The 15,636-nt window shown below is 36.4% G+C and overlaps 1 protein-coding gene across 3 annotated transcripts in view; it reads right to left on the bottom strand.

The window, feature by feature from the left end:
* Positions 1 to 15,636, bottom strand: part of TRAPPC9 (trafficking protein particle complex subunit 9) — a 549,779-nt gene that overhangs the window by 335,558 nt on the left and 198,585 nt on the right. For all 3 annotated transcript variants that reach the window (XM_076329044.1, XM_076329045.1, XM_076329047.1), the window contains one exon: positions 9,453 to 9,563. In XM_076329044.1, coding sequence (XP_076185159.1) covers positions 9,453 to 9,563 — 111 coding nt within the window. The remainder of the gene's footprint in view (positions 1 to 9,452; positions 9,564 to 15,636) is intronic.

Below are 15,636 nucleotides of genomic sequence, written 5' to 3'. Positions count from 1 at the left end.
CCCTGGAAACGTTCAAGGTCAGGTTGGACGGGGCTCTGAGCAACCTGATGTAGTTGAAGATGTCCCTGCCCACGGCAGGGGGTTTGGACTAGATGACCTTTAGAGGTCCCTTCCAACCCAAACTATTCTATGATTCTAAGACAGAAAAGAGTCTTAGAGTACAAAAGAAAGTGATAGAGGACCCAATTCATATGGGCACGTGCCCATAACACTGTTGCCTTTGAGAAGAAAGAGTAGTTTATCGATGTGTGGGTAGATTTTCAAATCAAAGAACATTTTAGGTTGGAAGGGACCTCTGGAAGTCATCCAGTTCAGACACCTCACTCAAAGCAGGGCTAACCTGGAAGTTGGCCACAAAGACTCATGTTTGCAGCACAGAAGCATGCAAGCGATACAACTTTTTGCAACCCTGCTCCCACCCAGGCACACAGCATAGCACAGCACAGCTCCCTTCGCCTATCATGCCTTAGGCAGTGCCACGTTCAGCTAGATAAGAAAGAACTATGAAATAACCTCTGCAATAACAATGTTTGCAGCCTACCTTGAATTTAGACTACAAAGCAAGTCTTACAGAAATTTGGGCCACGCCAACTATATTAGTAGAGCTGCAGATGAGCACCTCCCTACTCGTCTGTGCTCATCTAGATGGCACCTCTTTTTACTTTGTGGTTGGCTATCATCATTTCACTTCGTATTCCTAGGTTTCTAACTTGGACTTTACTAAATGAAGAGAGACAGCAACAGCCTATCTCAGGTGTGCTGACCACTGAGTAGGTTCGGGACAAAACAGAAATTGTGATTAAATTTCCATCTCACAGAAATACTGACAAACATCGGTAGAAAAAACAATGTTGATTAATACTACTTACCTTTCTCTAATGTTCAGAAAGTCCACTAGAAAAAGAACAGACAACCCCCAAATTTTCCATGGAATCATTTCTTCCTGTGAATATTGGTATTTTTTATTTAATTCTAATGAGGGGACTAATGCCCAGTGAAAGGTTGATAATGTTCACCTTCATTCTCCACTTTTTTCCACCATCCATCAATGTTGAAACATGATTTTTCTAAAACCACAATACGAATCTATTGGCTTGAATGTGTGAAGTAAAGGGCAAGCACAAGCCATTTCAACTATGACCTCCTTCAGGAAGCAGCGTTTTTTCCCGTTTAGCTTGTTGCTCCATTGTTATCTAACAAAAGAAACATTTATGGATTTTCTTACATTCTTACTTTTTCTTCCACGTATCTTGCACAAAAATGAAAACCCAATTAAAAATATTAGCACTTCAGCCAATTTTTTAATAGGCCTGCACTTTGTCAAATGCTTCCACAAATGTGCCTAGTATCCAAAAATTTCAATAAATAAATAATTTTTCCAAGTATTGAAGAAATGAAGGAAGGAAAAAGTCTGGTTTCTTCTATGGGGGGAAAAAAAGCTCTTTTTTAAATAATTTCTAAATCTGAATTCTGAAATCATTATTCTGACATTTTCAAGAGAGAGCTTTTGAACCCTGCACTTCCTACAACCTGTGATCTAGTTATAATTTAAGAGGAAAATTAAGATGACTATTTTGGATTTTGAGTGATTTATAGATCATGTAAAACTAGGATAGCAAACTCGTACTATATCTGTGTAATATTTTGTATAAGGGCCAACCTATCTAGCCATGTTTATGCTGTACCCTATTAAACTTAATAAATCCTGTCAGAGACAAACTTCGCCTGCACTCACAAACCTCCTGTTTCCCTAGCTGTACACAGAAAATATTAGAAATAGTGCAAATTGGGTCTCCTGAGGTCAAGTCAATGTTCAAAGAGGTCAGAAAAATTGCCATGCAGGCTAGATCCAGTGAGTTAGCCACCCCAAATTTGGAAAAACAGTCAAATTGCTTAGACCTACTTTTGAAGAAGTGGGAAGAAGAGAAAGATCGTCTGAGAAGTCATATAATACCAAACCAGTTGCCTACCCAGTGTAGCATCCTCCAATTCATATAAGCAATACACTGAGTCTTTCAAATGAAGCTGGGGGAGAGGAGAAACACCTTACACAGACAAACCTGAGGGAAGGGGAAGTCTCCATACCAGCAATTAGAGAAGGCAGGTTTATCTGTGTTCCAAATATGTGTGTTTTTGACAGAAACAGAAATGCTAAATTCAAATGCAAATCATAGGAAAGAGATTCTCTTGCACATTGCCTATAGAAATACACCATAACTATATCTTCAGAACAAAAGGATGATATTCTACTGGGGAGGGAACGGAGGGAGGAACAGGCGTCTATTCACATATTTGTTGCTGTAAAACCTACAAGGGCATTTGTTTTCCCATCATCAGTTACAGGGACAGAACACTGGAAAAGGTCTTCCTCTTGGAAAATGCGGCAATTGCAGGCAGGTCTTTAGCAATTCTGCTGAGGACACCTTAGAAGCAGCCAGGTTCTTTGCCTCCGCTTCTCTGTGAGGGAGATTGCTGAACAATCTGATGATGTCTGAGGCCTGGAAATCTCTTCATTTCTAGCCATATTCACAGACAGCTCAAAGCTCAATTTTTCTTGATGTCCTCACCTCCCATAACCTTTAAAAGAGAGCCCTTCTCTGCCCTCGACTTCATAGAATATGTTAATAATCCCTTTTAAATTTTACTGCGCTTATCAAACCAAAGTCAATGTCTATGTTATTTTCATCAGTTATCTGCATCTTCTACCATTTGATCTCCTTTTTCTTGTATAAATGTGACCAGAACTGAATGTCATAAGTCTCACTTATTATTCCCTATTTCTATTTGCCTGTTCTCAGACCACATTTGGTTTTTTGCAGTACACTCGCACTGAGGACTCGCAACCACCCAGCAATCACCCATCGTGCCTTTGCACCTTACCAAAGAATCAGAAGCACAGAAGAGCCAAGGTTGGAAGGGACCCTCAAAAGAGCACCTGGACTAACTTTGCATGGGAAGCATGCCCCATTTCAGTGCAGGAATTCCTTGAGTGCTCTAACTATAAAGCAGTCCAAAACTGAAATTTCTCTTTATTATTCCTTCTATTGCTCTTTATTTTTTTATTATTATGTTTATTATTTTCTCAGCCTATAATTTTTGCAGATTCTTCCTGTAACATCTCCAATTTTTGCAAAGTGCTTTGAAATAAATATAGCTATTAGAACTGGATCATACCGTGGATCGGACCAGTGCTAGATAAATCACCCTTTCCTACCCAAACAAACACGTCCTTTCCAATTTCTTTGTTGAAAATAACTAATTATTCACTCAAAATTATGTACTATATTTAAAGATTGATTTGGCTATTAGTAAAAAAAGGCAAGCCTTAAAAGAATTAAATGTGTATTTAACAGATGTCAAGTAAAAGACAAAATAAAAACGATTACCCTGAAAACAGCAGGTGATTTTTATGTTTTAGTTAATACAACCTTCGATATTTTTTAATTTGACTTGAAGGTATCTCAGAAACTTCCAGCTTGCCATGGATTTAAGACGAAGACCCAGGGAAATTGCTGTGATATTTTATTTTCTCTCGATGACAGCATGCAAAGCCTTAGTCATAGCAGCTTTGTCTTTAACACATAAACTGTAACAGCAATGTAAGGAAGAAATCATTAATCTCTCATACAGACAACATGCCCTGTCATAAACAAAAGCACAAATTAAACACTCACTTGGCAGCTACAAGAAATAACAATCATGATTTACTTACACATGGACAATAAATTTATTAAGGGAACTTATGGTTTAAAAAGGGGCAGAATTTTTAATTCTCATACCCTTTGGAAGAGGGCTTATTTCAAAATGTTTTCAATGTGTATGTGCATTGTTAACTAATACTGCAGAAATTGCAGTATACCACATCACAGACTTCACAGCTCAATTAATCAACACATTTAAATAAAATAATTAAGCAGTAGTCAATGGCCCTCATTAATAGTATGCACACAAAGGACTTTTAAAAATTCTTTACTTTCCATGGATGAAAGAAACACCACACTATGTGATGAGAGGTATAAAGATGAAAATAATAATGTTTCTTTAATTATTCTTGACTCATTAGAATTTAACAAAAAAAGTATTTGAAAATAGGTGAAGTCAATACACACAAAAGTTCACTTATCAAAACTGAGAAAAATAGCTATACTTCTGCTGACTTTGTAAAAAAAAACCAAACAACAAAACTTACAATAGGGAATATGTATAAGCGAACTCATTCATGCAACCCTATAACCCTGCTAAAAGGTAGGAACTGCCGACCCAGCAAGAAGCTTGGCACTTCTTAAATTCTGAGTGTTGACTTCGCTACTGTAGGATTTCTTTAGCCTACTTTTTCTTATGCAACTCCCAATTAAAAAAGAAAAAAAAAATCCATTATGTTATTTCACATCGGCATTCACATGGATCACCAGTACTTGTCAGAACTTGTAAATTTTGCACGAAAGCCTCTGCCATTTGAATTACCAATAAAAGGATTTCCTCATTTATGATGGCCTGTACCAGTGATACACCGATTCAGAAGCTGCAGGACTACTTACTATTCTCAAGGAACTACAACTCTCAAAAAATTTTAGATTTCATTCCAGCATCTAGTGGAGAAGATATCCTCTCTGGTTGGGAAGATGCCTGAATGATTAGAGATCCTTCACAGCTCCTCCATGACTGACACCATTTGACCCTTTTTCTCCAGCCTGTTCTTACCAAGGGCCTGTTTGCTCCGCATTTCTTAACTCCTCACTCCAGTCCTATTCCTGCGCAGTCCCAAGCTTTGATCCCTACAGTCCTCACACAAAGGCCAAACCAGTCTGAAAACTCTAATGCCTAAAAGTGTTAATTCTACAGCCACCAACTGTGGAGCCTCATATACATGGAAGACTTTAACAACTCAGTTGTGTTGCACTACAAGGATAGATGAGAGGATTGATCTACTCAGACCATCACCATGATAAATCTTCCACTGACGATGATGTTTGCCGTTCCCGAATGCCAGACACACTGTGCACAGAATAGAAATGTAAAGGCAGTGCAGGGTATGTTGTACAAAATGAGATATCCTGGGGCACATAATGACATAACAACCATTACCATAAATTATGAAGTGATTTACGCATAAATGAGGGTTGTCATGAAATTTAATTTTAATGGTTTGATAATCAAGTAAGAAACACAATAATTACCATACCTAAGTTTTTCAGTAAATTAAAATCACTGCTAGTGGCAACACTTTTTTGTTAACATACATAATACAATTCTCCTCCCAGAGCTGTCTGCTATATTCTTCCATTTCAGAACAACCTGTTGAATGCCACATCGCTGTGATGAACAAGTTCAGTTTTACTGCTGACTGCAGTCAAAACATTTCCACATTCATAGCAAAGCCCCTTCAACAGTGTGCAATTGACTACTTCAAGAAACAGCTTTGCAGACGGGAGGCTCTGCTAGTCGAGCAAAATATCCGAAGGCTGAACTTTCCAATAGCATGTATCAGAGAACTTGTTTCCCTCATCATCACGTGATGTTCAATCGGATAGATTAACAAAACATGTCGACAGCACAGTGTGGTATATCAAGCATATTTTTTATTAACTGAAGATGTTAATAAAAACATTACTCAGCATCCCTCACTGCAGCCAGAACTTCAGCAGAGTAACTTGTCTGACAACTTTTTGCCGGGACACCAGTTATCCAATATATTTCCCTGTGTATATTAAAGCTTAAAAAACCTCTTGCAGATGTAAAGCAGCAAAAAATAATTTGATTTTGAATCTAGCTTTGTAATGAAACATAATTATATTTTCAGGATTTCATCGAAGCACCCTCCAAAACCCTTGCCCCTCTCTTTTCTTCAACATGCTACCTCACAGGAGAGGGAAGGCAAATTTCCTTTCTTTTCCTTCTCTCCTCCAAATGAGTCTTAGTTCTCTCCTCACCACCGCAATCTTCTGAGAACAAAAGGCCTCAAAGTAAAATATATCACTAATTGTCCCAAAATGGGACACAAAGGAACATTTCAAATCCTATGGAAACCAAAAAGGGGCGTACGAAGGTCGCTAAGTAACATCTTGGGATACAGGAAAAAAATGAAAGGCTGATCCTTTCCATTTGTGTGTCCGCAGAAAATATAATGATGAAAGACAGAAAAATGAGTGAACAAAATAATCACTAAGCCCAAATTATCATTTCTTACTACAAAACAATGGGGAGCAAAGCATGTATTCCTCTATCCTAGAATAGAGGGAAAAGAGTGTCACCTCTCAGAAGCACCACTTACCTACATATCCGAGAACAGTTACAACGTACACACTAAATATTCCCAATCAATGGCTGAAAAATTACAGTAAATTGTAAGCTTAAGGTTTTCTGAAAGCTAAAACGAGAATCTTTACTAGTCAGCAGAATAATCTTACTGTACAAAAAGGCATATATTTTCCAGGTATTATTTTAATGGCCTAAAGGATGTCACTTTTCCTTAATAGTATAATACCATTTTTTCATACTGCATGCAGTGTTATTGTAACAGCTATTATTTCCCTATCTCTAGGTTAATTGAAGCAAACTTCACTTCAGACCTTAAAGTAAAAGGGGTGTGTAATATTCTATGCATTTGATCCATTTTACATAAACACAAATAAGCCAGAGAACAGGAGGGGGCTGGAATGCACCGAATAATACGGATACTGTAAGATGGATACCAGGGACTGCCCTGCATGCACTCAGCAAGATTTGGCAGTGCTAGTACTGATCATAAAATCATAGAATCATTAAGGTTGGAAAAGACCTCTAAGATCATCGAGTCCAACCGTCAACCCAACACCACCATGCCCACCACTGATCTGCTGCTGATCCCAGACTTTTTTTTGGCATTTCTGCTTCCACCTCCTACACCCTCCCCATATCCAGCTTCACAGTCAATTGTGGACCTTAGTTATAAATCAAATATGTTACGGAGAGTGCTTTAATAAGTGTAGTATCCAGAGCCTTCCATCACCATTCTTCATTTTACATAAAAGCAATGGAAGAATCCCCTGCAAATTCCCTCTCACCAGGCAGAGGAGGGAAAAACATATTCTACAGCAACGGCTCCATAACATAGAAAAGAGAAGCAACACATCAGAGACTTCCAAGTTATTTTACTTTCTAAACATACAAAGTGGGAAGCAAAGAGGCAAGCAGTAAGCAGGATGCAGCATTATCCTTCTTTGTAGGTCTGTAGGCAGAGAATATGAAAACACTTAGTGTCTCCAGCAATAAGAACAGGAACAAAGAAAACAATTTCCTGCTATTTACACTTTGTCAGGACAGGGGATTTCAAAATGATGGTGAGGAATGGAGGGAGAGTAAATTACAAAAGGAAGCAAGAGTGACCAAAGCTGGCAAAAAAGTTGTAATTTAAATAAAAGTGGAATGAGGAAAACATTAGGAATGAGGACGGAATCAAGAAGGTACAGGGAAGGGGAGAAAAACCCTAACTTGACTAAAGAGCCTCTCTTTAAATATTAATCAGATATTAACAAAAAAATCAATGTCCAAAGATAAGAAAGAATTATAAAAGGAGAATCTAAGATTAAGCTTTGTTGAAAAATATTGTATATCGGGACTGAAAACATTTGGTTCAAATGCAAACTCCTGAGAACGGTTGTCCTATGTTAAAAAAGAAGACCTACAACCATTGACCATTGCTCAAAAAAAGGGGGAAGATTTCTTTTTTTTTTTATTTTTCCCATGTAAGATTAACAAAAGCACTTTGCTAGGAGGACTATGCTAATTTAATTTTAAGGTGCAGTGTATGTTCCACCTAAGTTTCTGTAGCAGATCCATCAGAATAAAAATTAGAACTCTAAGCAACATCGGAGCTGTATACACATTGTTACAATTAAAAGCACTCATCATTCAAGAAATAGATAATAAATGAGTTTAGAACTGATAGCAAACTCAGTGCAACTTCTAACCACGGGTAAAGCAATAAAATATTTTGTAGTAAGAATAAAAATCACTGCCCTTGAAAGGTTTAAATACTTGCAAAAAATACACAATCTGCCTTGATAAATGACTGTTTCAAAAGACTTAGTGAAAGGGTTTATATCCATTACAATATAACGATTTAAGGATATTTAAACTTAAATTATTAAATCCATAGGAAAATAAAAGTAATTCAATCAAGGAGATGCAAAGTAATTTTATAACCTTATTTGTAGCATTATTTCTATTTGTTACATATTGTCCCAAAAGTTGGGAGTGAAAAATTTCAAAGAGTTTACCAACTACAAAAATGATGGGAAATAGCAAGAGACATAAAAACAGAATTACAAAACAGTACGGCGAAGAACATTAACATTTTGGTGAGTATTTAGACTGCTTTTAGAAAAAGAAAATAACCCAGTTCTTTCTAAATAAAAGGAACAAGCACTGTATGTTACTGATATTTTTGTCCATTCCTTGATAAAGTAAAATTGAGAAAATTCGGCCTTGGTTTGAGTCAATGCATTTTCTCATGGTTGTGCTTTCGGAGTCACTAAGGCAAAAAACCATTCCGAATTTACTGCTTTGTAACATATTCTATACTTCTTTTTGACAATTGCATGCCTTGCAATTGATGTGTTTTTACTTTGAACTTATATTCAGACTGAGATTTGAAGACATTAAAGTATCTCTCTTTAAATAAGTTTATCAATTTCATGATTGAAGACTGCAGCACAACTCTCCCAAAGAAGAGAACTGTGCAGATAGCCCATGACCAAATGGAAACATTTCCTTTTCCACAGTTTCATCTTTTTAAGATTAAAATGGTGTCATCTAGATGTAATGATCATCTGAAGGAGATAAACCAAGCAACCTAGGGTACAGCCAGCAGTAGGAATCCTAGGTAGATATATTACGGCAAATAATGGTTATACTTTGCTACAAAATGATCTTTATATCACCACAGTAGGGTTGTAAGAACCAATACACATAATAGCCTACTTAATCTAGAATATTTTTTCCACAGAGATTGTGATTGCTTTTTCTTCAATTCTATTTTTCTTTCCTACAGTTTTCTTCCTACGAAAACTGATGAAATGGCTGGGGAACTACATAAAGAAAAGACTATTTAAAACTGGGAAAGGATAATGAACTAGTGAGAAAAGGTCTTAACATCAGAACTACGTTCAGAGCGCAGGAAAATTATATTAAAACATTCCACAAAAATGAGTCAATGCTATATCCATCTGTACACCTCAGAACCAACTATTTTGTATTTTATTTTCAGTACTACTAGATTCATAGCCAAAATAAATTCACATGAGATATTGCTAGACCTCAGTGACGCACCTTAAAGAAAGTAAAACTCTTACATTCCTTGACACTTGTACAATGTTTAAAAAGAAATATAGGCCCCAAATATCATCAATTGCATAGAAATAAATAAATAACAGGGTTAAAAACACAGCCCTTTTAATACTGAAAGCACTTACCGCTGACATTCCCCAGCATGCAGAATTAAATCTTCGTTATTCCTAGCACTGATGGTCAACTCATGTTCTGTAGAATTGAAGACATCAAGAAGTAGATGGCATTGCCGGGTGCTGTTCAGATGGGGGAAAAAAGAATAGCACAATTTCAATAACACACCACAGAATTATTAGACATATATCAGAATTAATATTATACATAAATATAAACATATATGCATAAATATAAGTATACATACATCCACATACATATGTTTTATACCCTACTCCAATTATAAGAGCATCTTACTCTTTTACTAGAAATAACTTTTGTTTTTTAATAACTGGAAATTTTTTTTTTTTTTACTTAAACTAGACAGAAGCGTATATCCTAAAGAGAAGTTGTTCCGCGGCAATTACAACCTGCCCAATATTAAGCCCTATAGCATTTGATCACTCGTATATATTCTCACTCTGCAGCTTTCAGTTTCACTTCTATGGAAAAAGCCACAGATTTTTTTCAGTTCTTTGAGCATTCACATGAAACAGTTTTATTATTTCAAATTACCTTGACATTGTCTTTTTAAGAAACAAATTTACAAGTAAAAATTTAAATCCTTGCCCAGTGTCAGGGAGCAATTCCATTTACTATGATAGCTGGTTTGTCTACAGACCAAAGCAGGCTGGCAACGAGAGTACTTTTCCATTATATCAACTACTCTGAGAGAGACAACTCTGTCCCTTCCGTAAGAAAGGCAAACATAGGCAGCTCTCACAGAAAACCTTATATTTGTCAGCTACTACCCTTCAAATCCAAATTTCCCTAGAAGCATTCAGTATAAATACACCAACCGCATTTCTGGTAACCTCAGCAAATAATACTGACAAAGCTACAGAGAAGAAACTTGTAAATTGTAGATTTTAATTGTAAATTAAAAGTTTTTTAATTGTAAATTTTTATTCTTATTTATAAACTTTTCTTCCTTGTAAAACTAAGCACAAATAGCAGTATTGAGTGATTATAATATAATACACATGGAAAAATATCAGAACCAGATACCAAAATGCCAAATGCAATCATACAGCTGCAATAATGCATCAGTCTATTCTGAAATTCAAAACTTCCTAATAAGCTACTTAACAACTGAGAAATATCCCAGCCTTAAGCATCACTACAATTTAGCTTTAGCTATTAATGACTTTGAAGTTTAAATGCACATAAAACAAAATGAGGTGACTTGTCATTGTGAATTACAGTATGAAGCAGTATATCCATTGTACAAAGATTATGGATCATCTCATCGCATATAATTGCTATCAGAATCAATAAGAAGGGAAAAGTAACTTGTATTCGATGTCAGAAGTAAAACCCATCAGCAGCATTAGAGAGAGAGTACACATGAAACCAGAAGCTCCCCAAGAGGGAAGAGAGGGGAATGTCGGTAAGGTGAGAGTCGTCAGAGCCATCCTTCGAACAATACGCGTATTCAAACTGAGTCAGACACAGTTGTGTGTCTCAGGCAACCAAGTATATTTATCCTATTGCATAATAATTTACAATTAAACTCAAATGCCAGCCATTCCAAAGGCAATTAAACTCGAGAGGTGCAAGAGTTTAAGAACCGCTCTTCTACTTTGGAAATGGGCTCTGGTTCATAACACAACTCTCTTCTGAAAATCAAGAGATATCATTTTCAGAGCATACACAGGAGGAACTGTGTCGCTACTTTGCAAACCGTTGAGACGGGAACACTCATAGGACAAAAATGGGAGGTTAAGGTTCAGGTCACAAAAGTGATAGCAATGTCATATGCAATCAGGCCCTAAATGACAAGCAAGCACTGCTTGGGGACAGTAGCACATCTCTTAGCAAAAGTAAAAAGCAAAAGTGGGGGTGGAGGCTTTTTTTATACATATTTTAAGGGTTTTCACTCTCTTTGGGTAAAACCTCAATGAATACTGAATATAGAGAAGAATGCATGAAGGTAGCTGAGTGCCTGAAGCAAACACGTCAAAACTCAAGAGTTTAGAACAAATAAGGAGTCGTAGCTCTTACTAGAAACTCCCTTCCTTAACAGCTCACAAGAAAGAAATCACTGGAAGGGCAGTATTTGAGTCGGTAGCTATGCTGTTACCAGTAAGGAATGAAAAAGAGAGAATTAAAAAAAAGCCTGGCTTCCATCTCATCGTTAGGAGAGTGGGACAAGACCTGTAAAGAAACAGCAAACTTCCGCCTCTCCAGTAGATACAAAGTTATGATCTGCAAGAGAGACTTCTAGCGTAGCCTATGTTTACAACATTCAACATGGAAGGAATTTTTTATTTCTCCCATAGAAATTTCTCCCAATTTCTCCCAATTGTCTGAAATAACACTCAAGCCTTGTGCCAATATCTTTTGGCAGCAGAACCAAAGTTTTGTAAATAAAACAATTCATGCCATAAATATAAGGGACCTATACAAGCAGCAGCCCTTCAGGACTCAACACCATCACTAATACCAAAAATTCCTAAATATGAATTCTTGGGCTATGCGGTGAAAATTATTCATCATCATGACATTTATTTCATCCTCTTCAAACACTACACAAAAGAGACATGTAGGGGAAACAACTCTTTCTTTGTCAATTTTAAGTTAATTCTCCAGGGAAATCTTTAATTAATAAAAATCAAAGTTACAGAATTATTAATGTACTTTGAAAACTTAGAAGAATAAGATACAGGTATAAAAAGATTGAAGGTAACATTAAGACTGTAGAAAAAGCATTAGATGTTCAATGTAAATACAGGACAGTATCAAAGAGACTATTAGAGCAATGAAAAACAAACACAATTAAAGGTTACAAAAATATTTTAATTAAAACAGCAATCGTCAAATACTGGAAGCTGTATCCAAGTAAGGAAACCAAGACAAAGCATAAGCTCTGGAAAATTAGAGGTAACACCATAATGAAGTTAAAAAGGAAAAAAAGAAACCCTCAAGTCGTTAAAGAGCAATTTGCTAAAGATCTGAAAACTAGCATGATTTCTTTTTTTTTTAACATGCCACAGTCAGTAGGACTGTGTAGAATTGATGATGCTGATATGATCCGGGTGAAAGTTCCAGGAAAACAAAGAGTTAGCAAGAAAGCCAAATTAACTATTTATATCAATTTTCACTACAGGTGAACTTACAGAAGGCCATCCTTTGCGAGATAGGAATTCAAGAACCTATCTCAAAGTGTCAGTAAATGAGATTTGAGAGGCAAATCATAATCATGCGAGTGTGATAAAGGAACTGCAACATGACTTTACTGAACGGCTACATGTAAGTCCAGGCAGCAATCTGTTGCTTAAACTAAGCTCTGTATCAGACAAATTTCCAATGTCATATTGTTTTAAGGATTTTAAGGCAATAGAGTAAATCTTAGGCCATCAACTCTGGACTCCATACTAGGTAAATTAATTTAAAAAAAAGTACGTAAGCTTTTAAAAACTTGAAACACTCAAAATAATAAATAGATCTAAAGATGATTAAATTATATACCATAATGACCTACTGAAATTTTTGGCTGAGAAGTATCAGTCATAAGCCACTGATTCCTGGAACTGGGAAAGATTATCCCACACTTACCCAATTTCTTCTTACTTTTCCAAACTATCTATCACCATATAAAAGTTTACACTAAATATTTAGTGGATTGGGGAGGGAGGTACAGGGTGAGTTACTGGGGAAAAAATCCACTTTGAGTGGATTTTGAGTCCTCTAAGTCTAGTTAAGTAGATGTTAGTTACCATTGATCCCAGAGAAGACGGAGAACCCATCTTCAACATTTCACACAACGTGCAGAGTCATCAGTGGCTTCCCAGTCTTTTTAGAAGTTTTGGGTCATTTTGCTGTTACTAGCTCCTTTTTAAAGTTTGGGTCAAACGCATGTAAAATAAGTCAGTTTGTGTTTGGGTGTTCTGGTTTTGTGGTTTTTTTTTTTTTTCCTCCAGAACATCTATTGAGATAGCATGGTATCATCACACATTAACACACACAAAATTAAACCATCATCTAGTTTTATTCCACATACTTACGGACTTACAAGCATTTAAGAAAACAGTATGAACTAGTACGGACTTTCCCATTTCTGCAAAGCCCAAATAATCCACTCTTCATGGATTATTCTGGAAGATGCAGGGCAGAAATACATTATTGCACCACAAAACTCTCAACTCCCATATATCCACGTTCCTATCTCCTCATTGTACACCCCCCAAACTACCCACACCCGTCCCATCAACCACAGTGGGCAGCACAATGTTTTTGGCTGGCCCCGAGTTCATCCATGCCAACTGGCACAGGGAACAGAGCAGGCAACTGCAGAGCCCCTGCTTCTGCCTTTCCTCACTGCGACATAAATTAGGATATCTCTTCTCTGTCCAGTTACCAATCTGCAGGAACATATTTAACCTTTCCCTGAAGCGGGCTGAAATTAGGCCAAATTTACCTAGGGGAGAGGGGGAAACAGTTAAAGTGATCATATAAATTTCATTTCCCTAGGAAATAAAATATAAAATTATCCAGAAAAATACAGCAGACACCACAAACACAACATTTGTCTTTTCTGAACTGAATGATATACAAATTATTTCATTATGTTAAAAGTCCAAATTAAATGAAGATGAATTAAAGCTGTACTGGACTGTATATAGAGGCTAGGATAAAGAACAAAAGTTCTTGAAAGGGTTTTACTCTTCTTTCCGTCTGTCATTTTGACCGCTAATGGAAAGGAAATAAGCCTGGGTCAAACAAACCGTTTCAGAGCCTAAGTGGAAGAATACTAAAAATCACAAGGTGCAAACATTTTCCATTTCAATGATCTTCCTTATTTGTACATGATGTTTTCTTTAGAAAAATCTACCATAAATTTCATGTTCAAGATTTTCTTTTACAAGAAACACAGAAGTCTATACATCAGAAGGTTGTACAGATAAAATACAGAATTACAAGGAAACATTTTCAGTTGACTGATTTATAATCTGAAGGTCCCAGAATAACATGCAAATTTAAGTCAATACTCATTTCAAACAATAAAAAAAAAAAATTCTTAATTTTTTACTGAAAACTGAGTTAATTCAACAGTGTCTTGAAGATTTGTTGTATAAATTAATTTCTGTTATCCTGTATTGTAGAATTCAGGATATAACACAAACAAAAGTTAGTGACATGATGAATGATGCTGTATTTTTTAAATCTTACAATGCCAGTTATGATTCCAAAAACAGTCACAAAATTGGGGCCATGGGAACTTAAGGCAAGAGAGAATTACACTGTGATCTAGAAATTTCTTTCAGGGGTATTGCGATTACTATTCCAATCCACTCTGAAATGACAGCAGAGGACATTCTTCAGTAACATTTAACACAGTATTAAAAACCAGATGCAGCTGCCATGCTCTAATGACGGCTCACTTCAGTGAACAACCTTACTGCAGTTCTGATTCTAGCTTAGTTTTAAAGTCAGTTTAAACAAGAAACGCTCGGGGGGGTGGCAAGTTATCTACATCCTGACTCAGCTCAGTTTCCCCATCAACTGAAATCATGGAGTGTTTTCACATCTACACTTTTATTTGTTTCTTTTCTGTTTTCTTTAAACAGGCATCCCTACTCAAAACGAGACGTCAGAAAGTGAAGAGAAGCACTGGCAATGACGACAGGCAATGGCGTGCCAGATGACAACCCTATTCTCCAAAATTCACTGACAAACACAGAGCGCAACATAGCAAAACAACGATCTAGCGTATCTTTGTTGGTGCTACTGTGTTTTCAATAGGGTTTCTTTAATTCAATTTAATTTTTATTAAATTCTCTAAAAATGAAGCTTTTGAGACTAACTTTAGATTATTAAGATTATCCATTTTACTGTTAAAAGCTCTTTTCACATGTTCCAAGAACTGTCCTGATCTGACTTCTCCCAGTTGTAAACCTTTTCAATTATGCTAAATATTCCCAGCACATCTATAAATATTTGCAGATTTATGTTCTCACGTCTTCATGTGCCAAACCGTACATATTTAACATTTTGATCTCAAAAATTAATTCTCTCAATCTGTAAACTACTTTGTGCTGCTCTTCCGTGAACCCACTGCAACATTATACCATTAGCAGAGTTTAAGGTTAGCAAGATGATTTAACTATTGGACGTAACCTCCCACGTGTCATGGGTTCCCACTCAGTAGAATCT

The sequence above is a fragment of the Aptenodytes patagonicus genome, chromosome 2, assembly GCF_965638725.1.
Source record: "Aptenodytes patagonicus chromosome 2, bAptPat1.pri.cur, whole genome shotgun sequence".
Taxonomy (NCBI): Eukaryota; Metazoa; Chordata; class Aves; order Sphenisciformes; family Spheniscidae; genus Aptenodytes; species Aptenodytes patagonicus.
Note: the sequence above shows the minus strand (reverse complement) of the source record. Positions and strands in the feature narration are given on the sequence as shown.